Source organism: Lepidochelys olivacea, assembly GCF_965140295.1.
Source record: "Lepidochelys olivacea isolate rLepOli2 genome assembly, chromosome: 5".
Taxonomy (NCBI): Eukaryota; Metazoa; Chordata; order Testudines; family Cheloniidae; genus Lepidochelys; species Lepidochelys olivacea.
This window is the reverse complement of record NC_140415.1, coordinates 98,937,077-98,962,437: the sequence shown is the minus strand read 5'-3', so window position 1 is coordinate 98,962,437 and position 25,361 is coordinate 98,937,077. Positions and strand designations below refer to the sequence as shown.

Genomic DNA, 25,361 nt, shown 5'->3' with positions numbered 1-25,361 from the left:
CAGGAACAAACATGTAGTAAACATAGCTAATATTCATAACTTCAGATACCAAGATGAATATACATGCATAGAAATAGCACAACCATAAGTACCAGCTGTTTCACGTACATGACTATTCCTAAAAGTGATTCTGAAAAAAATCACACCATGTACCTGAGACCCTATGTGCCAGCACCATGCCCCACTGGAGTTTTGATATTTCTTATGTAACAACAGAGATGGAGCCAATGACATGACTCTGTTTAGCCTAAAAGGGCAAGGTTAATTTTTAGCTGTTCGGGTGTGACTGCACCTTTGAACGTAGTCAGTGAAGGCATACTGGCACTCATTCAGGTTAATGCTTAAACACACTGAGGCCAGCTGTAAAATGCAACTGATTTTCCGGAACTTTGTTCAAATCTCACTCCACTATAAAAGGGGATACTATGCTTCCACATACAAAGAATAAAGCATAAATTTTTTCAACCTCAAATGAGTTTTACTTTTGACAAAGGAAAACAACAAAAATAAAATCTTCACGGGAGAACAAAGTCTTTGTATGTCTCCTGGTTTATGGACACTGAGCACCTCTGGGAACAAAACAGGCAATGAGCTCTGCAGATGTGAAAAATTCCTAGAAATCGAAAGATACAATACACACAAAACATAAAACCGTCACATCTACCGCACACAAGGATACAGATAAGGGAAGGAGCAGAGAGGGAAGGAAGATATGAATGGAGAAAAGGAGAGGAAATGTAAGGAGGAAAGATTTATAGGAGAATCATTCTTGATCTTTGAGTTCTCTCTTTTAGCCAGGTATAGTGCATTGTTTCTAGACAGTGGCTTATAAACAATAATTCCCCCAGTGTTTCAGCCCTATATTTGGTCTAACATAGCTCCAAGTGTTACAAGGGGAAATTTATTTTTTTTCACTACAGGTTAGCTAAATTTTCTTGTTGCATAATTAGATTGAACTCCCTTGTATATTATTCTGGACAGAGACCTACATCTTTCCCCTATTTTATTGTTTGGTATTAGATTCATCTTGTAGTGCCAGCTTCATCATTAGACATTTTTCCAGAACATGAAGGTCACATCTGGAAACAATAGCAGCTGTCACATGCGGAATAGAAAACAAACCCCAAAGGCATGTAGCCAGATATGGAGGGACAGAGGCTGCTCAGCCTGCAAAACCACAAGAGCTGCTGCCCAGAAGTGCATCTTTCATTTATCCAATCAACCAGGCCACTTAAGTCCTTTAGTTCTGTGCCCATACTGATTTCAGTCAGCTTCTTAATAGCACTGTTTGTGGGTGGAGGACACGAATGACCAACTCCTGTGCCTTTGATTTGTTCCTGACCAACGTAAAACAGCAGTACATATGCTAACAAACTTAAACAAAGCCTTGGTTTCAGTTTGTTAGTATATGTATTGTGCTGTTAAGAATGAATGCCATAGCTGCGTTCTGCTCCTTTCCCTGTCTGCGCAGCCCTGCCCACCCCAGACATGACCTCCAGCAGGGCTACACAGGTCTGTGGGGGTGGGGGGAAGGTGTGGAGCTGCCGGCGTGGGGCCATCCGGCAGCCCCACATCTTTCCGGTACCCCATACTGAATAGAAATCTCTTGTGGTACTGGAGGGTTCCACCGTACTTGCGCTCCTGGTGCTTGGATACCCCAGCCATACCCCCTTTTCCTGGTCCCACGCATGCCAGGTTTAGGAAAAGAGGAGTGTAGGAGCTGCTATACTGATGCTGTGCCATCTGAGGATTTCTCCTGTGGTGGGGAGACCTTCCAGGGACAGAGTCCACAGGTTTAGAATTGCTTTGCACTAGTAGAGCAGGACAAAGTGTCTAGCCATCGTTCTGTGATTGTTGTCATGCTGTCTGGAGTGGCTCATGACCATGAGTGCCAATGTCAGTGCAGACCCTCAAAAAAGGACAGAGGTCCCAAATGGTTGCATGTTCTATACTTAGATTTCATCCACCCAGTAACTAGTGTAAACTCCTCAGGCACTATACAGCCTTAACGTGAGGTCGCAGACAGTACCCTTGGGCATTCTGATCTCTCTTGCCATCCAGGCAAGCTTGTCTGTGTGACAGATAGTCACTTTTTACACCAGCGACAAAAAATATTCAGGTTACTTCTAGTCCCAAAGGGCCAGTCACTTTGCCCAGGTCAATTTTGCACCTTAGATCTCACACCAGTAAGAATGCTTGTAACTCATCCTGTAATGAACTAACTAAAGATTTATTAATTAAGAAAATAAATGATTGTTATTTACAAGGTTAAAATAGGAAACAAATGCACACAAATGAGTACCAGTCTTAGATTTAAAAGGTAATATGATCTTCTATAATAAGCAGCTCTACATGTCCTTTGAGGCTGACCCATGCCAAACAGCATGGGGATCTCTTGCTTATGTTTAGGAATCTTTGCTCCTCAGACTCTAGATAGCATAAAGATCCAGTTTCTCCTTATCAGGGATTTTCATCCCCTTTTCCCCAGAGTCCAAACTGATAGAACAAGTGTTGGCCCCTGATTCCTCTTCATATGAGTGGGGAAGGCAATCAACAAAGTCTTTGGCATTGTGATGTCTTACAATGGCTCCTTTGGTTTCAAAGGCCCTCTTGTCTGCATGACCAGCACTTTACACGAATTAATGCTTCTTTCCTGTTCGGTGAGTTACACAATTACAGACGTTTACAATGCAAAGGATGTACTACAGAGGTTATGAGAGAGATCAATACATGCAGCATCCTGCACTATTCATAAGACCTAATCACCAAACACATTCTTACAACTCTAATATTTATCTTAACAATGCTAACGCACAAGTAAGCCAGCCTGGTTTCCAGCTATCTCTTTGTCAGTGTTCACTGAGGCTTAGGGCTTTGGCATGAGCCGACACCTGATCTGCCAGCATCACAGTTGCAAGTCTAGTTAACTGTTAGGCCACCCAGAGTATTTGTATGGTCAGTTTGTATTGTTTAAATCTAAATAAAAAAGCAAATACTGATTACTGTTTTTCCCCCCTTACAGAGTCATATAAGCGAGAATGATGGAGAAATCAAACTTGTGGAGCAAATGTTTCCTGCCTATAAAAATTATGCTGATTTATATGATAAAAACAAGCTACTTACAAGCAAGGTAGTGTTATGGAACACTCTATAGTTAGGTTATGAGATTTATCAATATGGACAATATACTGATGAATTTTATTCACTGCCCTCAGGCTTGACTGAGTTGCATTGCTGTACATCCAAGGAGATGCAATGAAATCTGAGAGAAGATAATGTAACTATGATTTACTATAGGGATACTTACTGATCACAGACAATAAAAGCTTTAAATAGTCAGGTATGCCAGAGCTATGCTCAGCACTCTTTAGGAGAGGACAAAGGTAAAGACAATTTGTGCTCCCAATCTGGTTTGTAATGGCCCCCTAGAGAAGTGGGGTGGAGAAGGAACAGGAGCAGATGGTTTAGAACTGTCTGTGCAGCATTTGGGGATTTCCCCAGAGAAATCTCCAGCTACCCTGCTCTTGTAGTTTTCCTACCCCTTTCTGCTGCCTGAGGGTTTGGCCTATTGACTTGTGTATGATCCACTTCATTTTAAAATTATATGAATTGCACATTTTTAATTTTTATTACTAGCTCCTGTCCCACCCGTGCTTTTTTTCCCCACTGAGTAGTAAACATGCAATTTCAAGATATTTCAAATGATGTTTACAAATTCCTAATAAGTTGCATGAAAACTTGTTTGTCTACGTGTGTGTTTGAACTAGTGGCAATATAAATCCCCAGTTTTTCACACACATCTTGAGTGTGTGATGTTTTCCAAACTATATTTTAAGGGTGCAATGTCAACTTCTGCTTTATCAGTGGATACAATTGTGTTTAGTGTTACTATTAGGTTTATATTGACATGTACATTTGGGGCAGAAATACGCATATGTTTCTTAAAATTGTCAAACATTTAAAATCTTAGGGGGAGATTTTCCAAGGCACAAAGGGCAGTTGGAAAGACATTGGGAATGAGGCACTGAACTTTGTGCCTTGGGAAGCCTCCTCCAAGTGTACACATCTACATAGCATTTTTATTAGACAATAAAATATAAAATTACTAGTTTATAATGCAGTATTAACATCCCTTATCATACAATGATAAAGTCTATGCACAATAAGCTGTTATGCACCTGACAATACCACAGATCAAGGCTGACTAATGATAAAACAGGACTTACTAAAGTACATATCCCTGCCCTGTTGTACTGTTATGTAAAGCATTGAACATTCCTATGGAAAATCTAGGAACCAAACAGTGCTTTCTGACACAAGACTCCTTGCTCTATAAATTGTTCCTTTAAAACTAATCATAATTAAAGAGTAAAAATTTCTAAAACAACATGTCATTGTGTTTTACTTTTTAACAAGTAATGCCAACATTTCAAAATACACATTTGCAGGTTTGGAGATGAAGGGTTTTTCTTCTCTAACACCTGATTCAGTGGATAACTTTATGCATGTGCTTAACTTTAAATGTGACCAGTCTCATTGGGCTGGATTTTCGACTGAGTCTGAATTTAGGGAGTCCTGAGCCAGATGGCCCTTGTGCAAGTTAGGGCTTTAAGGGAACAGTTGTAACTTATTTGTCAGCAGAAGATTGGGCCTAGCAGAGTTCCACTCTGCCATAGCCACTCTCACTCCTACACCAGGTATGGAGGGGGCATCTGGCATAATTATGTGGCGCAAGGTAGACTCCGCAGAATAGAGAATCCAGCCCATGACTCCAATGGGACTACCCAGGTGGAACTACTCAAGTGTTTAAAGTTAAGAACATGCTTAAGTTTTCTGCTGAGTTGAAGTCCCTGTAAACGTTGAGTGTTCACTGTGCAAAATATCACTGTCCAAAACTTTTACTATATTTCTAGATGCTGACACCTTCACAGGCTAGGTAGCATGCCTCAGTCATAAAGTAGTGTGTGACAGATAAATACTTCATCAACACACTTCTACTGTGATCCAAAATGCTGCAAGCCCTTTACCCAAATTACAAAAGCAATTTTAAGCTTTTGGGCACCCTAACATACTGTGTTCTAAAACAGTGAAATGAACAGTATAGCCCTTTGGCTCCTCCAGGAAATCTGATCATTCCAAAGATGACGCCAAATACTTTAAAAAAATAACTGAGATTTATTTGGGGCAAGGGAGAGATACTTGTTATATTTTGAAATGTCAGACTGCTGGTTGGAGAGCACTGGGTTTATGTCCATGTTAAATAACATAAGCATATAGGTATAGGATCTTATATATATATATATATATATATAGTATGTTATAAATTGTGTTTTCTTAAAATCCACATTGTAGGAGCTTACAAAAAGAAAAAAAAACTTAATTGCCACACCAAACTTTAATTTAAAAACGTTCGAGAGCCGATATACTTCTGCAAAACATAAACCGGGATTGCAGGAAACAAACCCAGAATCTCTGTAGTGTTTAGTGCTATCCTCTTGTCCTCAGTGTACCCCAGCATATTCCCTATCTCAGGGCTGTGTGGGGTGCAGCATAAATCAGACGTACACTGCTCATGCACCTGGGGAATTCTTGCTCAGTCCCTTGTGGCTTCTGTGTGACCAGCTATAGAGCCAGGGCAAGAATCAGCTCCATTATTTTTCATCTAAAGCAAGGAGAGAAAGCCAAGGGAAGTGATTAGTCATTTAAGGCCTGATTCAAAGCTCACTCATGTTAATGGGAGGTTTCTACTGACTTCAATAGGTCTTGGATGAAGTCCTTAATACACGCTTTGCCTCTGACAATGGGAAATGGCATTGTGGATAATAAAAACAAAATAATAATAAATTCACAGGCAAAAAAAAAAAAAAGTAATTTCTGTGTTATGTTTCTCTCCAGACTGTGATGGCCCATGGCTGTCATCTCTCTGACGAAGAGCTGAAACTTTTTAGTCTTCGAGGAGCTGCAATTGCCCATTGCCCCAATTCAAACTTTATGTAAGTAAAGAAATAGCTAATGAGATACAATAGGCAGGGCTCTGGTTCAGTGGCATTACTTCTACCTGTAGTGACTAGATGTCAGGATTTATAGGACCATGGGCAACCAGGGGTAGTCAATTTTTTTGGTCAAGGTCCAAATTTCTTGGTCAAGGTCCAGACTCCAGATAAAATAATAAAACAACACCAATAATCATGACTATAAGTAAATAAAAAGATTTGGGGGTCCATTCAAAAGCATCTGGGGGTCCAGATTTGTCCCTCAGTCTGCCTACTGACTACCCTGCACTAGAGTGAGGAATACTCGCTCATGTTCCATTGCTGCATGATGTGGAATAGGAACTGCTTTGGGCTGACAGAGCTCTTTGGTCATACATTGAACTGTAAGAATTGGGATATCTCCCCTTTTAGTACATTGCCCTTGTTGAAGCACATTACAGATTTAGCAGGAAACCCCCAGTCTCACCTCTGGTTTACAGGAAATCCCCGTCTACTGTTCCCTCACTCTCACCACATATTCCTTGTAGGACTGAATAGCACCCAGCTGACATGGCCGAGCAGTTTGGGGAAGGTACAAGGGAAGAATGTTGCATACTGAGGGGTTGTCCAGATTAGTGAGGTTTGTGTTATGTACAGTTGATCAAAAATTTCCCAATGGAACATTTTTCATTTGAAAAATACTGTTTTGTCAAAATTGAAGCTTCCTGAAATGTGTTGATTTTGATTAAATTTTATTTTAAAAAAGCGAAACAAAGCATTCTGACAGTGTTCTCATTGGAATGGAATGTTATAATTTCCCATTTCAAAACAACCTTTTGTTTCAAAATTTACTTTATATTATAATATAAAAATATCAACATTTGAACTAAACATTTGACTTCAAAACAAAAATACTTTTCAGGAAATTTCTCAGTTTTCTGATTGTGTTCTCATTTGGACTGAAAACAGATTTCAAAATCATGCAATTGCCCATGAAACTGAAATTCCAGTTCTTGCACAGCTCTAGTTCCATGCTTGTTTACATTAGGGTTTGCACAGGTGTGACTTACCCTGGGAACACTGTCACTGCATAAAGAAAAGGAGGACTTGTGGCCCCTTAGAGACTAACAAATTGGTTAGTCTCTAAGGTGCCACAAGTCCTCCTTTTCTTTTTGCAGATACAGACTAACATGGCTGCTACTCTGAAACCTGTCACTGCATGTTACCAAGATAAGTCACACTGGGGCAAGCCCCATTTTGCTCTAGTGGAGTGGTTTTACATTAGAGTGTTGCATAATTTCTCTAGAACTAGACAAGCCCTGCAACCCAGTAGCCTCAATTAATTGGCTCCATAGGGAATCCCAGATTTGTTTAAACTGTTTTCCTGAAACAGATTTTATCATAAAATGGATTTTGTTTTTATTTTTCATATTTATAGATCAACTATCTTGACTTTCTACATCAACATATCACATTATATATGAAAGAAGGCCAAGATATTAAAAATGGAAGCCTGCAGCTAAGCTCTTAGTGTTTATTTAGGTGACTAAATAAGTGACGTGATTTTCAAAAGCATTTAACCGCTTCTATTGACTTCAGTGTATTTACTCCTGACTTACACTGGTGTGAGCAAGATCAAACTCAGGCCCTAAAGAAGTCTTATTTTACTGGTATTATTTTCATGCCAAAGGCTGGAAGACGTAAATTAAAGAAGCAGGGAATTTAGCCCCCCTCCTTGCCTTAACTCATAGCCTCCTCAGTGGCTTCTCCCACCACTTACTCTCCTCTAGCTCCTGCCCTCTTGTGTAATGTAACCATTTTCCCTTCATGGGGTCTCTGGAGAGCTCTGGTGGTCTGGTGGTCACCAATCTCAGCCCCAAAATGGTCCCTGGTAACATGCCAAGTATCCAAGCAATCGTGTCAATGTACCTTACGCCCAGTAACCCCATCAACCACCTTCCAAGTCCCATGGAACCTTCCCTTCCTGCTCAGTTGATTCATTTATGGCATTACGTTACACATGGCCAGTTTGTAATTTGCATATCTTCATCTTTGCTTTTGATTTTTGGCCTTCTTTGCCGTCTTCTTTCCTGAATATATTAAGGCCCTGATTTTCAGTAAGTGAGGCACTCAATGAATACAAGACTACAAAAGTAGCATAGTGAGTTTTTATTTTAATTTTACTTTATCCTTTTAATGATCAAGGTTTTATAATTCAGGTTTATGAATGCAAATTGTTTATTTCTATTGTGTAGGCATCATCCACTACATACATTTTGGGAAGTGCTTAGTATACAGAAGAGACATTGCCATGGAACTGTGTTAGGGCCCTCTTTTTCTGTTGTCACTGGAAACCCCTCCCTCCCCCCTACATACTATTTGAATGCAAGAATGAGCCTTAAGTCCTTTTCTGTATTTGTCATGGAGGATCTGTTTCTTTCCAATCCAGGTTGTGCAGTGGCATTTTAAACATACAAAATGTTCTGAAGCACAATGTGAAGATTGGTCTTGGCACAGGTTAGTAATTTACTGCAGAATCACTTATTTAGAGCCCATTTAGTGCACAAATGGCTTGCCACATTTTCACGTCAAAGCACTAACATGCTCCCAACCAGTGGACCTGATTTTCCATTGCCTTGCATCTGGAACGGGTCAAAAAAAATTTTAGAGACATGTTTTGAAAGTGAAGGAAGCTAGTTTTGTTCTACTAGTCAAAAAAGAACAGGAGTGGGGTCTGGAATTATTTTCTAGATTGTAGGAAGATAATCTATATTATTCTGTTTATGATCTCTATTACCCTTACAGAGATGCTCATGCACAGATAATAAAACCTTCTTTAGGAATTAGGCAATAGACTCATTGAAGATGGCATCATGATGAACCTTTTTCTTTTTAGCTTGTCTGCCATTATGTAATATTAAATTAAAACTCATACAGTTTCCACCCAGATCATTATCCCCAACAAAAGCTAATTGTTAAGATTTTGATCTATTGTAGATGTTGCTGGTGGGTATTCAGCCTCCATGCTTGATGCTATCAGGAAATCGATGTCTGCATCTAATATCTTTCAAATTAATAAAGTGAACGAGACAGGCTTAACTCTTAAAGAAGCTTTCAGACTAGCAACTCTTGGAGGGAGCCAAGGTAAAGAAACTTTTTTTTTTCCCCTCTAGAATATGTATGTCATGCTTTGATTACAGCTTTGCAGTATACTGTCCTCCATCCTTAAAATGGGGCCAGATTTTAGGATCCCTCCATTGTAAAACTTTTGGCACCAACATGGAGTTATTTGACAATGGCCTTGCTTTCAGTTTGGTCGAATTTTTTTGGTTCTTACTTTTACAATCACATCTATTGTGCAGAGAAGGATAAGATTTTCTGCATGAAACCTAACACTGTTGGATGTTTCATGGAGATAACGTATGATGTCAGAAGGACATTCATGTTGGAGGTAGAAATTAACAAGATTCAACTACTCAAACTGGCTAAGTGCTTCTTCATTTTTTTAAAACCCTCAGATGTTTCTTTCACTTGCGGATGATGGATTTCTAAATGTTGCAGTAACTTAAAATGCTTTGTATTCTCAGCAGCCAATGCTTCAAAACACTGCGCAATCACTGCAAAACCATGTATCTTATATTTGTCATCACATTCATGATTTTCTTTCTTCTTTTTGAGTCCTGCCACAGTCTTTTTCACAAAACAGTCCTTCTTGCCAAATCACTTCTCAGCCAGACTTGAGCTCCAAGAAAGTATAAACAACATATACAACATGTTTTTTGTGAGACTCAGTAGCATCCTTAACCTATAGGAATATAGCCAGCACATCCAGTGTTCCAGTGAATGATATGTTTTGAATGAATACCTACACTTCATGTTTTCTGTAATAAGGTATTTAATGTACTTTCTACTGTTCAGTGGAAAGCAAATCCAAGCACGGGTACAGATTTAATACTGTTTAACTAGCAGAGGCATTGTCCTCAGTCACATTTTGGACTACTCTACATTTGCCACTAACTGAGGTTCTCAGGTTCCAGCAATATGGTGTCTTTAAAGAGACACACCATTATAGAGCTTATGTCAGGGATCTCAAACTCAAATCACCACGAGGTCCACATGAGGACTAGTATATTGGCCTGAGGGCCTCATCACTGACATCTTTTCATACAAAGATACAAAAGCCCCTCCCTCTTCCCCAGGCCCTGCCCTCACTCCACCCCTTGCATGAGGCCTCACCCCTGCCCCACTTCTTCCCACCCCTTCCCTGCCCCCATTCCAACCCCTTCCCCAAAGTCCCCACCCCAGCCCTGCCTCGTCTCCGCCTCCTCCCCTGTGTGTGCTACGTCCCCGCTCCTCCCCCTTCCTTCCTGAAAAGTCCTAAGCGCTGCCAAACAGCTGTTTGGCAGTGGGAAGCATTGGGAGGTAGGCGGAGGAGCAGGGACGTGGCACGCTTTGGGGGGGTGGAGGCGGGGAGTGAGGGGAGCTATGGCAGGCCGAAGGAAATAACTCCGCAGGCCGCGTGTTTGAGACCCCTGGCTTATATCATATATCGATTTTTAAAACTGTTTTAATTTTATTGAATCTCCTTTTTCTAAATTACTTATTTACACATTCCCCTATCTCTCTTAGACCTCTGCAGTTTAGGAAACTGTGGATTATATAGATTTCTTTTTGTTGACATGTGCTGTTATTATTAGATTTGACTACTGATCTTTTAACACCCTCTTGTGTTTAACATAGAAACTGCACACTAGAGAAAAATCTCACTATACCCTGTCAGGGGAATGAGGGATATGTCCACACTGCAAAGGAAAACCCGCAGCTGGCCCATGACAGCTGACTTGGGCTGCAGAGCTGTTTCATTGCAGTGTAGACTTCCGGGCTCTGGCTGCAGCTAAAGCTCTGGGACCCTCCCACTTTGTCGTGTCCTAGATCCTGGCCTGCAGTCTGAAGCCTGGGCATCTACACTGCAGTTAAACAGCCCTGCAGCCCAAGCCCTGTGAGCCTGAGTTGGCTGGCCTGGGCCAGCCGCAGTTGTCTAGTAGCTGTCTAGACATACCTTTGGTGTTTAATTTCATTCAAACCTAATATTCCACAAAGCTAACGTTTTATCATTTCTGGTATTTCTTTAAAACGTCTCTAGAATGCTGTGAAATGTCTGTAGCTCTCAAATTTCTTCAGAGACTGAAATTCCATTGCCACCCATTAACCATCTAAAAAACCAAAAGAGCAAATTCTGCTTCGACATTACACCCTATGCAATCCCAATGCCTTCTAAGACAATTTTGGGGTATTTGTAAAGTTTATATCACATTACAAATTATTCATACAAACTTAAAATTATCCTAGATCATTTCAAAGGAGACTAGAATGACAAAAGCCCTGATTTTTAGAAGTGCTGAGCAAATCCCATTAACTTCAGCAGGGACTGTGGATGCTTAGCACCTCTGAAAATCAGACCCAAAGGGCTGTCATTTTATACTACTGTATGAGGCTCAAAATAATAAAGAAAAAAAAGTGGGGGGATGGGGAGGCCAGGGAGGGAAAGAGACCCTGCTAAAAAATAAAACAAGCCTTTCAGCCCTCTGTTTGGCCTTCATTTCATGCTCTGCTGTCCAAGTGCAAGGAACAATTCTGCAGACAACATACAGCCTTAAAGACTCTGGAGTTCTTTTCAGCAAGGCTTCATATCCAGTACTTTCTTGTGAGATTTACCCAGTTGAATTAATTAGCAGAATGCTAGATCAGTTGGAGATGAACCAGAAAAATATAAACTGGTTGCAGACTCAGTAACATCACAACAGAATTTTTGCTGTGTTTTAGTTGATAACGAATGACTTTATAAAGAGCACTTTCACCAAGAGATCCCAAAGCAGTCTGCACACCATGCCCGCCTTAAGACAATCTATGTAGACACCAGTCATTGAAACTAAAGGACCTAATCCAGTGCCCATTAAAGTCCATTTGAGTCTTTCCCTTGACTTCATTAGACATTGAATCAGCCTGTAAGTGAAGAATGCTTTATCTGATTGGCCCTATAGAACGATAGGTCTGCAGGCAAAACGTAATAACTACATAACTGGAATTTGCCCAAGAGTTGTCTTGGAGCCTAAGCCATCTCCTCTATCCTGCAAATGTCTCTGCACAGGCAAATGCTTGAAATCAGTGGGGCTGTATGCGGGCACTGCCCAGGCAGATCTAGGCGCAGGACTGAGGCCACACTGTGTTCAGGGTTGCATTAGCTAAACTATTCACACCACATGTTCAAATCTGGCACGGTCAGTTTAGCTCTGCACCCTTCACACCAAAGAATTAGAGCTTCACTCCTTCTGTGAGGTACTCAGCACTTTCAGCTGCCATTAAGGGCACTCAGCACTGTGCATGATCTGACTTTATGTGAGGATCTGTTAGATCCTGAACTTGAAAAAAAATCAGGATAGAGTGAACCTTCTGAAGCGTGAGGTTGTGGAAGCCGCTAGGACAGTTTTTGGGGGATTGCAAAGCTAGTCTGAGTACACAAACAAATTTTTATTTATAGTTTAAGCCCATTATATTGCAAGTGTTATTTAATTTAAAAAAAAAAATTTGCACCTATGATGCTTGAGTGGGTTCATATTGCGTAAAATTATGTAAACCAATTTCACTGTGTGGACATTAGACATCCCGTGACATTTTTAATAAAAAGTTAGGGGTTTGCTCCATTGTCCTGTCCCAAAATTTTCCCTAATAACGTTCTGGGTGCTTATTGGTTGTTACACCTTCCAGAATAATAAAACATACCTACATTATGGTCATAATAAATACTTTCTAGTATATATAACCCTCCGTCACCCTCAAAAGGACTTTACAGATATTAATGAACTAAGCCTAACATCCCCATTGCGAGGTAGGCAAATATTATGTCCATGTTATCCCCATAAGTGGCTGCATTTTGGGATAAGTATGTAGTTTTATATTCTTTTGCTTTTGGATTCTTCAGGATGAAAGGACTTTTGCAAATGTAAGAGATCGCTCATCCTAGGTGTTTGAAATTAGAATAATCAATCACTTTATGACGTAGTGGAACCTAGACATAGGATGATGTAAAAAAGGTAAAACAAAAAGATATTTAATGAAAATTTAAAAGTGCCATAAATTTCATTCTCACTTGCCTTACTTGCCTATCGTTTCTCTCTAATCCCAAGAAAGACATTTTGTATGAAAAAAGTCTCTTAAGAATTCAGATGTTACGTTATATCACTATTTTAAAGGTCTGTTTTTTGTCATAGTAGTCTAAACATGTGCAGGTTTCCACCTGGACATAGATCCCAAACAAGTTGCCAGACACTTGTACAAAGTGGAATGTGCAGAAGACCAGAGGCTTGTTTATTAACTAATTTTGTTTCACAGTCCTCGGACTAGATGATGTGATTGGAAACTTTGAAGTTGGCAAAGAATTTGATGCACTGCTGATCAACCCCAAGGCTTCAGACAGTCCTTTTGACTTGTTTGCTGCAGATACTTTTGAGGTAATCAAAGCACTGAGTTATTGAAATGCTCCCAAAAGTTACTGAAAACAGCAAGCTGCAGATCCAGGAAGGTGACAGGATGCTGTAGCATTCAGGGGCTAAAGCAGCACCAGTTCTTCCAGGAGTACCTAAGTGACAGCCAGGATACTGCACCCTACAGTATATCAGCCACACTACTCAGTGACAATATGCGTGAGGGTTAGCCCCATTAGTCCCTAATGACCAGTTGCTCCTGAATGTTGGCATTATCCCATTACCTCTGGTAAAAACAATAGGCCAGATTAATCCCTAGGACTCTTCCACTGAAATCTAGTGTCATGAATTTGAACCTGTTGATTCCAGTGACATAAAACTTGTTTTTTAATGCTAGCATAACCTTTTAGCTGGGTTTATTTAGTAAAGAGAAAAGAACAAAGATTTTAATGGGCAGAATTAAACAAGGTTATTAGCTGATCAGTGGGAAGACAAAAGAGTGGGGAGAGGAAAATGTTATGACTTGAACAATATACCTGTTGAAGTGTTATCTAACTTATAGTGCCACATTTTTCTGATATTGGCTCTTCTAAGAGATATAGCCTCTTTATGTAAAAGATACATAGTTATTAGCAAATAGACAAATCAAAATTTGATTTTACAGTTAAAAAGCATGTGTTATGTGAATTTGTTTTTGCAGTCTTTTTTTAGTTTCATACAGGTGTGTTTTTGGAGGAGAGGAACTGCTTTCTGAAATTTGTGCTTTTTCCATGTTTTCAGGATATTATCCAGAAGTTCCTGTATCTAGGTATGTCCCAACCTTCACTATACAGAAAAATTCTTTTCATCTCATACTTATCTAGATAATCTTCTGACATAATATAGAGATTGATTGCTTTTCCTTGTTGTTTTTTTAAAATCACAAATGTTTAAATAAGAATTAAGAAGTACAGCATTTTTGCTGTTATGTGGTTACACAACATTTGTTTTACACAAAATCCTATGATCTGCTAGGCTAAGGTTAACCCAACCAGCTAGCAGGTTTTTAACCATGACCATTTGTGTCTACACTGGAAGCTAAGTGGTGTTTAACAGTGTATTAATGCTAACACAAATTACTTGCCCAGTCTATAAAGAGCCAATGCCCTTTCATGTAGTATGCCTTTGTTCTCAGCAAGAAAGATGGGAAGTCACTTCTCATGAAAACATACACACTCTTTAATTGGGATTGGCTGTACTAAGGGCTTGTCTACACTCAATTTTGGCATCAATTTAATGGAATTGTTTGAATAACCAAATTTTTTAATTAGTGCAAAAACTGAGTGTAGACCAGCCTTTAGATCTACAGGACTAGCACTGCCAGTTTCATCCTTTTAAGATTTAGTGTAGAGGAGGGAAATCTTCCTAATAGAAGGCCCATGCCACATGAACCCTTTCCCAGTTTAAGAGGGGGCTGGGTGCTGCAGTCTGTGGAAGTGATCAGTTCCACACCTGATGCTGAGTATTGTGTCACTTACACTAGTTGCATAAGACGTATAGATTTATGCAAAAATCTTTTGGCTTTATTGTTTCAGGTGATGATCGGAATATTAATGAAGTATATGTGGCAGGCAAGCAAGTGGTTCCTTTTTCAAGTTCAGTATAATTTCATTTCCCTTCTGCAAAACATTCTATGGATCATTCTGCATCTAAGTTTGAAGGGATTGGTTAAATGCAGTGCCTCATTGTCAAGAGTGACACCTCACTTTCTTTGTTTAATGCTACGAATTTGCAAAATAATTACGAGCCTTGTTAGATTACAGTTTACCTTAGCAAGATGATCACATTTGAATAAGGAAAAAGGCTTTTAAGTCCATCTTTACAATTCACATCCATGAGCAGTGGGGGGTGGATGGAAGAGAAAGCAGGGGCAGTTAGATTAAAGCTAGTGTGGTATACCTACTCTAGCAGAGGTTCCAGATGAATACTGTGCAGCTGTCTGAAGCTCACAGATTGCCAGAGCCAAATGGAATTCAAACCTTGCATGTTTTTAGTTGTGTTCTGGGCCTGATTCTCTTCGCACACAGCAGTTTATACCAGTTAACTGAATGGACTTCAGTGGGATTACTCCTGATTTAAACTGGTGAGAGATCAGACTCAGGCCCCATGATTTCTGCATAAACCAAGTTTTGGTAAAGAAAATTTATAGTTTTTAAGGCCAGAAAGGGAAAGTTCTCCCACCCCAACTGTCATATCTTCCAAATGATCAAGAAGCTTTGTATAAAAAGCTTTTCCTTTTTATGAGAGAAATGAGTGGCTAAAAAACAGAGGATCCATAAATATTCCCTGTGTGTTCACAGTATTTGTAATTCCTGTAGAATATAGTTTTGAACTGAGATAGATTTTTAATAGTAAAACCAGAGAAGTTTAAAATTTATAGAATTTACTTGTTCCTGCAAGTGCTTGTCAGGAACTATTATCTGTGTTTGAGCACAGAGGCAGGCATAATCCCAGTCTGGTTCGCTTCCAGTTTAAAGATGCCCTTTTAATTTTTGAAAAAGTGATTAAACTCTTCCCTTGAAGAGCACATTTCCCTACATTTTAGCTCTGCCATTTTGCTTCTGGGGTTAGGCAGTTGGTTTACCTCCTGCTGGCCTAATGCCTCTTTTTCATGATTGCTTTGTAACACAATGGAGGAGCACTTGAATTTAAATACCCTCAGAGACCTTTCCTCTAGGCCAGGTCTACACTAGGCAATTAGGTCAGTATAACTATATATTGTTCAGGGGTGTGAAAAATCCACACCCCTGAGCGAAGACCTAATCCCAGGCATAGACAGCACTAGGTCAACTGCAGAATTCTCCTGTGGACATAATGACTACTTCTCGGGGAGGTGGAGTACCTATGCTGATGGGAGAAACCTCCCATTGGCATAGGTCAGTGGTGGGCAACCTGCGGCCGGTGGCCACACGTGGCCCGTCAGGGTAATCTGCTGGTGGGCCGCCAAACCATTTGTTTACATTTGCACGGCCGTATGAAGCTGCCAGTGGCCGCAGTTCGCCATTCCTGGCCAATGGGAGCTGCAGGAAGCGGCGGCCTGCAGGTTGCCCATTACAGTGCCAGAGGATCCCTAAAAATCTGCAAGATATAGCAGCCAAAACGCAGCACAACCATTTGGGGAAAAGTAACTGAGGATCCCATTGTGGAATTTTACTCCCCCAAAGGTTTTCTATGAAATTCTGCACCCCTCACCATTTGCACAAAATTGCCTAAATAAAGACAAATCAAAGCACAACCTCTCCCCCCCCCCCCAAAAAAAAATACACCACAAACAAAATATGAGCTGGCCCCAAGGCATAAAGAGAAGATACGAAACGGAACTAAGGACAAAGCCAGATCCTCAGCTGGTGTAACTTGCCATAGCACAATGAACTTCAGCTGAGCATCTGGCCCAAAGAGTACAAATGGGGGAGAGAGAACCTCTGAAGCACATATAACCAACTGCTTCCAGTTGTCTACCCAGACTCTGGATGGAATCTTTGATGTTATTTGTGTCTTTCATTTATGTTCAATGCCAGCATGCAATTCAGAAAAAAGATGGGCTGTGGGAGGCTAGCTTGCTGGACCAATATGCTTAATGTATACTATGTTAAGACCAGCACTTTTTATTTATTATAAATGGAATCTATTTGAAATTTTATGTCTTTATCTTATTGTGTCACTTGTTAAACTTCCGCTTTTAGTTATTAATGAAATTGCTCCTAAATATTGCCTATGCTTTATGCAGCATTATTTGAATTATTCATGTGTAGCAAGTGGTGATCTGCACTTTAAAATGTTGCCTTGGCCTAATGTTTATAGTTATTCTGTGATTTTTGCCAGCAGAAGGCATTGTAGACTGAAGAGAGAGATTCTGTATTTGTTCATTTGTACTGAATGTTTTCATTGCTGGAGTGTAATTTCTGTTAGTAAGGAAAGAGTTAAAGGAACCCCGTCAAGTAGTTTATGCTCAAGTGTAGGTTGTGGGGACCGGAGGAGGGGGTCCTTTAATGGATTTATAAAACCTGATATGAATAGAAATATTTTCATTGAATTAAGAAAAGTTCTGTGGAAACAGGCTTTTAAATTTAGCCTGTAGTGTGGACAGCAAAGCACAACAAAAAGCAACATAAATGGACAAAAGTAAATTGGAGTTCTTTTAAAGAATATTTCAGTTTCAAAAATCAAAGATTTTACCAGCGTAATCAGACAAGGACTTCAAAACTTGTATAGTTTTAAGTGTTCCTATAGGTAATCAATAACGCATGACAAGATGTGTAGCTTTTGAAATTTATAATGCGTTTATATAAATCAATGGTACAGCCTCATCTGTATGCAGTACTGTCACCCCCATCTCAAGAAGGATATTGCAGAATTAGAGGGGAGGACCAACAAGAATGATCAAGGGCCTAGAAAAATTCTCATAGATATTTAGGTCAGAAGGGACCATTATGATCATCTAGTCTGACCTCCTGCACAACACAGGCCACAGAATTTCACCCACCACTCCTACAAAAAAAACCTCACACCTATATCTGTGCTATTGAAGTCCTCAAATCATGGTTTAAAGACTTCAAGGAGCAGAGAATCCCCCAGCAAGTGACCCGTGCCCCATGCTACAGAGGAAGGCGAAAAACCTCCAGGGCCTCTTCCAATCTGCCCTGGAGGAAAATTCCTTCCCGACCCCAAATATGGCGATCAGCTACACCCTGAGCATATGGGCAAGATTCATCAGCCAGATACTACAGAAAATTCTTTCCTGGGTAACTCAGATCTCACCCCATCTAATAACCCATCACAGGCCATTGGGCCTATTTATGAATATTTAATTACCAGAACCATGTTATCCCATCATACCATCTCCTCCATAAACTTATCAAGTTTAATCTTAAAGCCAGATAGATCTTTTGCCCCCACTGCTTCCCTTGGAAGGCTATTCCAAAACTTCACTCCTCTGATGGTTAAAAACCTTCATCTAATTTCTAGTCTAAATTTTCTAGTAGCCAGTTTATATCCATTTGTTCTTGTGTCCACATTGGTACTGAGCTTAAATAATTCCTCTCCCTCTCTGGTATTTATCCCTCTGATATATTTATAGAGAGCAATCATATCTCCCCTCAACCTTCTTTTAGTTAGGCTAAACAAGCCAAGCTCCCCGAGTCTCCTTTCATAAGACAAGTTTTCCATTCCTCGGATCATCCTAGTAGCCCTTCTCTGTACCTGTTCCAGTTTGAATTCATCCTTCTTAAACATGGGAGATCAGAACTGCTCACAGTATTCCAGGTGAGGTCTCACCAGTGCCTTGTATAACGGTACTGAAACCTCCTTATCCCTACTGGAAATACCTCTCCTGATGCATCCCAAAACCGCATTAGCTTTTTTCACAGCCATATCACATTGGCGGCTCATAGTCATTCTGTGATTAACCAGTACTCCAAGGTCCTTTTCCTCCTCCGTTACTTCTAATTGATGCGTCCCTAGCTTATAACTAAAATTCTTGTTATTAATCCCTAAATGCATGACCTTACACTTCTCACTATTAAATTTCATCCTGTTACTATTACTCCAGTTTACAAGGTCATCCAGATCCTCCTGTAGGATATCCCTGTCCTTCTCTAAATTGGCAATACCTCCCAGCTTTGTATCATCCGCAAACTTTATGAGCACACTCCCACTTTTTGTGCCAAGGTCAGTAATAAAAAGATTAAATAAGGTTGGTCCCAAAACCGATCCTTGAGGAACTCCACTGGTAACCTCCCTCCAGCCTGACAGTTCACCTTTCAGTAGGACCCGTTGTAGTCTCCCCTTTAACCAATTTCTTATCCACCTTTCAATTTTCCTATTGATCCCCATCTTATCCAATTTAACTAATAATTCTCCATGTGGCACGGTATCAAATGCCTTACTAAAATCTAGGTAAATTAGATCCACTGCATTTCCTTTGTCTAAAAAATCTGTTACTTTCTCAAAGAAGGAGATCAGGTTGGTTTGGCACGATCTACCTTTTGTAAAACCATGTTGTATTTTGTCCCATTTACCATTGACTTCAATGTCCTTAACTACCTTCTCCTTCAAAATTTTTTCCAAGACCTTGCATACTACAGATGTCAAACTAACAGGCCTATAATTATCCGGATCACTTTTTTTCCCTTTCTTAAAAATAGGAACTATGTTAGCAATTCTCCAATCATATGGTACAACCCCTGAGTTTACAGATTCATTAAAAATTCTTGCTAATGGGCTTGCAATTTCTCATATGATGAGAGCCTGAAAAGTGTGGGATTATTTTCCATAGAAAGGTGGTAAGAGGGAACATGAAACCAGAATATAAAATAATAAACAAAAACAAGGGGACATTGAGTGAAATTAAAATGTGGGACATTCAAAACTGACAGAAGGTCATTCTTTTTCATACGTTGTGATACTCATTGCCACAGATGTTAGTGACACCAAGAACTTGAAAAGATTCAAAAGGGGACTGGACATTTATATAGACATCAAGAATATCCAGAGAATTATAATTAGCAGTGGGTGAATAACGGATTTTTTAGTTCCCTGGCAGTTCTGAAAAATAAAAAGAATATGGTTTCAGTCAACCCAAACCCAGAAACTTCAAAAAATTTTGATAAGTCAAAAAAAATACATTTAGTAATGTTTTGTTTCAGATATTTTTGAAGGGCTAGATTCACAAAATGCTGATGGTGACAGGGTTAGAAGATGGCGGTGATGGTGCCCTCCTTATAACTTGTAGTTCAGTGGTTAGAGTACTCACTTGGGACGGGCAAGACCCAGGTTCAATTCCCCTATGTCTGATGTGGAAAAGAGATTTGAACTTGGGTATCCCACAGTGCAGGAGAGGGCCCTGACCAGTGGGCTATGGGGCAGCTCTCACTTTCTCTTGCTGAAGTTGTTTCACTTGTTATAAATAGTCATTGGAGCAGTGACTTGAACTTTGGTCTCCTACATCTTAGACGAGTGCCCTAACATGGCTTGTCCTAGTCTACCCTGACCACAAAGTCATGGTCACCATCATCTCGTCTAACTCCAGGGTTCCCAGTCATGCTGAAACACAATAACATTTTCTAATGCAGATGAGCCTTCAATAGCTTGTCTGCTGAGACTGCCACCAGGGAATGGTGGTGGGTTTTGTGAGGTGGATGCCTATCCCAGAGAATCTGCACTAAGACTTTCCCCCTTTATCTTTATGTTCCCATTCCATGTCCAGTAAGGTTCTAAGCTAGTGGGTTAGATTCATTCCAGGGTGACAATGGCCTATGTTGATGTAAACCTTAGTGTAGATCACTGACACTAGAAAATTCACTAGGGGACCAGGCTGCAGCTGTGCAAAGCAGTCATACAACCTCTGCTAGTCTGCAGAGCCACGGACAGCACAAGAAGCAGTGCTAGGCAGTATGGGCAACATTCTGATTCAGCACATCCCCTAACAGGGCGTGGTGGGGAAGGTCTTGTGCAACTTAAGGGAGGGTTATGGCAGCAATACTGGCTGCTCTCCTTAGGGATCACACCTTGTCCTTCCTCCCCAGCATGTAATTTACACCTCCTTGGGCCAGTTTTGCTGAAACTGGCCAATGGTCCCATCTGCCTGGTTCCTGTTATACGTAGGTCCCGGTTCTCTCTTTCCAGCTGTTCTGAGGAAAACACTTAACAGAAATAATGTTGTTCAGTTCCTCCTTTCTATTCTAATTATGTGTATCTTGGAGGGGGGAATTTGGAATAATGGTATTTGCTTTTTGCACTGTTCTGCTTGTTTCTGATTGTGCTGAATGAACACCCATGTACTGCTGAAACAAAATAAAGAGGCCTTGTGTTTACATTAATCACCATCTGATTCAGTGCGTTTGATTGATAAACCTGGCCAGCTAACTGTGTAAAACATATACGGTGAGGATCATAATACAGTGCAAAGTATTAGTGAGTTGCACAGAAGTTACCTTTTGCCCTGTGGATCTCTGACAATCTGTAAAGCCTGCTTAGTATGTATAGCTTTGTTTTATGGGAGCCAGCAATCTTTTTTAGAATCAAAATGCTAGTTGCGCTTTGTGTGACTTTATTACCACGTTTATAGGCCTGATAAATCAATATAACTGCTTCACTGACACTTATTATTTTGTGCTTAAATAGACCATCCTGAAATGCCTTTCACGCATTTAGCAGCAAGTACACAACTGCAGAAAAGAATCACTTCTTTTTTTAACATATTTTTTTCTGCTTTGTAATTTTGCAAAGCTTAGACGTAAAAGAGTTTCATATCTCAGCAGATATAAAGCACAGTAGATGTGGATTTCCTTAAACCAAAAATCCCATAGGAGAACTATTAATTACACACTGAGGAATTATGTATCAAGGTTTTGAGAATTATGCACAAGTGATTACTAAAATATGCAAAGTTATGTGCAGATGAATTTTTTTCCCCCCAATCAAGCAGCTTGTTGATAGAAGTCATGCAAACTGGTCAGAAAAATACTGAAACTAAACTGCTTTATTTGTTATAATTCTTAATAAAAAAAGCCCATTTAAACGTTGCAATACAGGAATTCTCCTGCTGTAAATGCTTAACACTTCATTTTGGAAAATAGCTGTGACAACTGTTTTGATAAATGTTTGTTGGAGGTGCTATGTAAAGATTTTTCTAAAGGATTGTCTACATACAAAAGTTGTACTGCTTGTACAGTTAAAGTGGTGGACACAGTTAGGCCATGCCTACACTACAAAATTATATCAACCTATCTTACATCAGCATACAGCCACTGCAGTTATTAAATCACTTGTGTGGGCACACCCTTGAGTCCTTGTGTTGGTGGTGCATGTCCTCACTAGGAGCACTTTTATCAATTGTATTGTCAGTGTGGGGCACTGTGGGATGGCTCCTGAAAGCCAGAAACAGTTGACGTAAACAATGCAGTGTCTAAACTGACACCGTGTTGACCTAATTACATCGACTGTGACTCTACACCACTCAGGGACATGGTGTTACTAAATTGGTGTAGAAAGGCACTTTCGTCGTCGGGAGCCAAATTTAAGTGAAGACACTTCCACAGCCAGGTTGACACAAGGCACCTTCTGTCGACCTAACCCTGTTTTGTAGACCAGGCCTTAGACTATGAGTAGACCAGTCCTGAGACCAGGCCTTAGACTATGAGTAGACCAGGCCTGGTAAGTAGCCCAGTAAATCTGGGGATACAACTAGATTTTTCACTACAGTGAGTCAATACAGATGTCGTGTAAAAGCCCATTTTAAGAACACAAATGAGCACAAAATTAGGAATAGCTATTTTTTAAAATTATCTGTTGAATTTTAACCAAAATAAAGATAATCATGATGAAAGTATTACCAGTATGTTATTCATGGGCCTCATCCCAAGGCTGTGAAAGGAAAGACTTTCACTGACTTCGATTAGTTTTGGATTAGGTCCAATGTCTGCATCGTTTATAAATTAGCTTATTGGTTTACAGTTTGTGAATAAAGGGCACAGTTATAATGCAAGAAGCATGCTGCTCGCACTCTTCTTTCCTTCTGTGAAAGCCTTCCGTTTGAAAGAGCAATGTACGTATAATGAATTCACAACTGCATCCTTGTAGCTAATTGCAAGCACAGTCATCTTTTAGATAGCTTCCCAAGTGCGATACAAGATTCAGCAGCAGCAGCTCCTTCATTCAGAATGGATTTGTGTTCAGAGTCCAAAAGATAACTGTTCGTGGCCACACCTTCTCAGCATCCCCTTGCAGGGGACCTAGCCCTCCTGTTATACAGCCGCCACCACCCTAACTGGAAAGGTGAATTTGGACTCTAGTCGCTTTCTATCTTGTCTCCAGTAGCAAGTGCCGTAAACCATCTCTCACCAAACCCACTCATTAGTGAAAAGCACACCACTGTTTGTGTTTAAGCAGCTAAAACATGAAGTCTTCCTGCAGGGAAGGAGTGGAAAATCTTGCAAGTTTTCCATTGAACTACATGGAAGACATGCAAATTCCTCACACCTACCTAGGAGAGACACTTTCCTTTTTGGTTGTGTTAATAGCTTCCTTTTTATCCTGAACCAAAAGGGAACAATATGTCAGCACCAAGACAAACATCCTCCTTCCCAACTGGAATTGGGCAGGAGTTTTAATTGGTCTTGACAGCATATAAAATTACAGAAAATCATGAATATCTTGAACAAAAATATTTCCCTAATATTCTGCATTAATGTCTAAAAATAATAACTCGTTGCTGGGGGGGGGGAGCAGTTCTGCTCTTAGATATGTGGGTGAAACTCTTATTGAGTGAAGGTAGAATTCTGTTCTGTCAGTGAGTTCTGCTTGACACCACTCAGTCACTCTCTGGCTATTTGACTGCCTCTCACTCTTTCTGTGTGGTTTATCTCTAGCATCCTTTAAAATTAACGTTCACCATTGTTATACTTTATGACTGATGAAACTGCAAACAGATGTGAAAAACAAGAATCAAGCTGAAATGCTGAATAAACCAGACCTTGCTGAATGTTGCTGCATACCAGAGCTATGAGTCTAAAAAAGCTGGTATCATTTCCAGCATCATGATAAAATTCATGCCCTCAACAAAAATGTTTGAGAAAAGAGAGGAACTGATGCTGCATAGAAGAGGGCATTTCCAATCGAGACTCCAATAAGAGGTCATTAAATAAGGAGAGATTCAGAGATTTTAAAGACAGAAGGGACCGTTATGATCCTGCAGTCTGATCTCCTCCACAACAGAGGCTATAGCAGATGTGGAACTGAGGCACCAAAAACTTCTGAGCCAGAGCTTTAAAAATACGTAGGCACCTAACTGCCTTTGAAATCAATCTGACTAGCTCAAGGTCACACAGAAAACTCGTGGTGGAGCAGGCAATTGAACCCAGGTCTTCTAAGTTCTAAGCTAGTGCACTAATCACTAGAAAACCCTTCCTTCAGCTCCCTCTTTAACCTTATTGATTAATATAACCACTCTACCAAGAAGGCACGATTCACTCAAGGCCTCCATAATACCTCACCCGACATACAGTAATAAATGACTTATATTTAACTCCTTTGCTGTTTTCTCAGTAGCTCCTTGCTCCCAAAAGGGTATTTTAATGAATCAAAATCTACCCTTGCCATGCTTGTCCCTTATATTTAATGTTGGCTTTGTTCTGGAGTTGATTCTGGGATGCATTAAGCTGGAGTCTTTATTTAAGACTCAGCCATGAGAGCTACATGTACACACTCTGAGAAAGGGATAGACGTGAGGCTCAGGTTGCCTCTCTTCACCTCCCCCCAAAAAAGAGGTAAAATGATCCAGTGGTCACATTCCCACACTGGGAGTCAAGAGATCTAGGTTTTCTTCCCAGCTCTGTCACTGACTCTTCATGAACACAGGCAAGTCATTTAACCTTCCCGCACTTCAGTTTCCCCCGCTTTAAACGTTGCTGGATGTGCATCAAGGACCCCATGGCCCATCTTCTGGCCTACCCCCATTGCAGTCCCTAGTTCTGGTCAATATGGGGCCAGCATGGAAGCTCCACCACCCCAAAAATGCACAGGCTCCCCAGAGGCTGTTTCATCCAGAGTTTTCACACCCAGCCTCAGTCCTGGATTAAGCAGTGTAAAGGGCCTGGCACTGGTACCATGGGAGAATTTCATACAGAGTGAACGTTTCCTTCTCATTCACAAAGGGGGGAATGGGGGAGGGAGGAGCGCTAAGGTGAGAACAGACAATTTTAAAGTGAGAAAACTCAGAGCAGCAAGAAATAACACTAAGGACGAACACTTGCTCAGCCCAGGACACTTCAGCCCCAGTGCATCAGCTAGAATAGCAGCTGTAAGTTAGGTGAAGCACATCATGTGAGCACAGCCCTCCACATAAACACACACACTCCATTCCTTTCAGCAA

General features: G+C 40.4%; 1 protein-coding gene across 1 annotated transcript in view; it reads left to right on the top strand.

Moving 5' to 3' along the window:
* GDA (guanine deaminase) overlaps nucleotides 1–15,683 on the top strand; it is a 52,001-nt gene extending 36,318 nt beyond the window's left edge. The window contains exons 8-14 of the mRNA XM_084629593.1: nucleotides 3,023–3,130; nucleotides 5,896–5,993; nucleotides 8,422–8,489; nucleotides 8,970–9,116; nucleotides 13,362–13,480; nucleotides 14,234–14,261; nucleotides 15,028–15,683. Coding sequence (XP_084485719.1) covers nucleotides 3,023–3,130; nucleotides 5,896–5,993; nucleotides 8,422–8,489; nucleotides 8,970–9,116; nucleotides 13,362–13,480; nucleotides 14,234–14,261; nucleotides 15,028–15,098 — 639 coding nt within the window. The 3' untranslated portion in view covers nucleotides 15,099–15,683. The remainder of the gene's footprint in view (nucleotides 1–3,022; nucleotides 3,131–5,895; nucleotides 5,994–8,421; nucleotides 8,490–8,969; nucleotides 9,117–13,361; nucleotides 13,481–14,233; nucleotides 14,262–15,027) is intronic.
* Nucleotides 15,684–25,361: the final 9,678 nt, after the last annotated feature.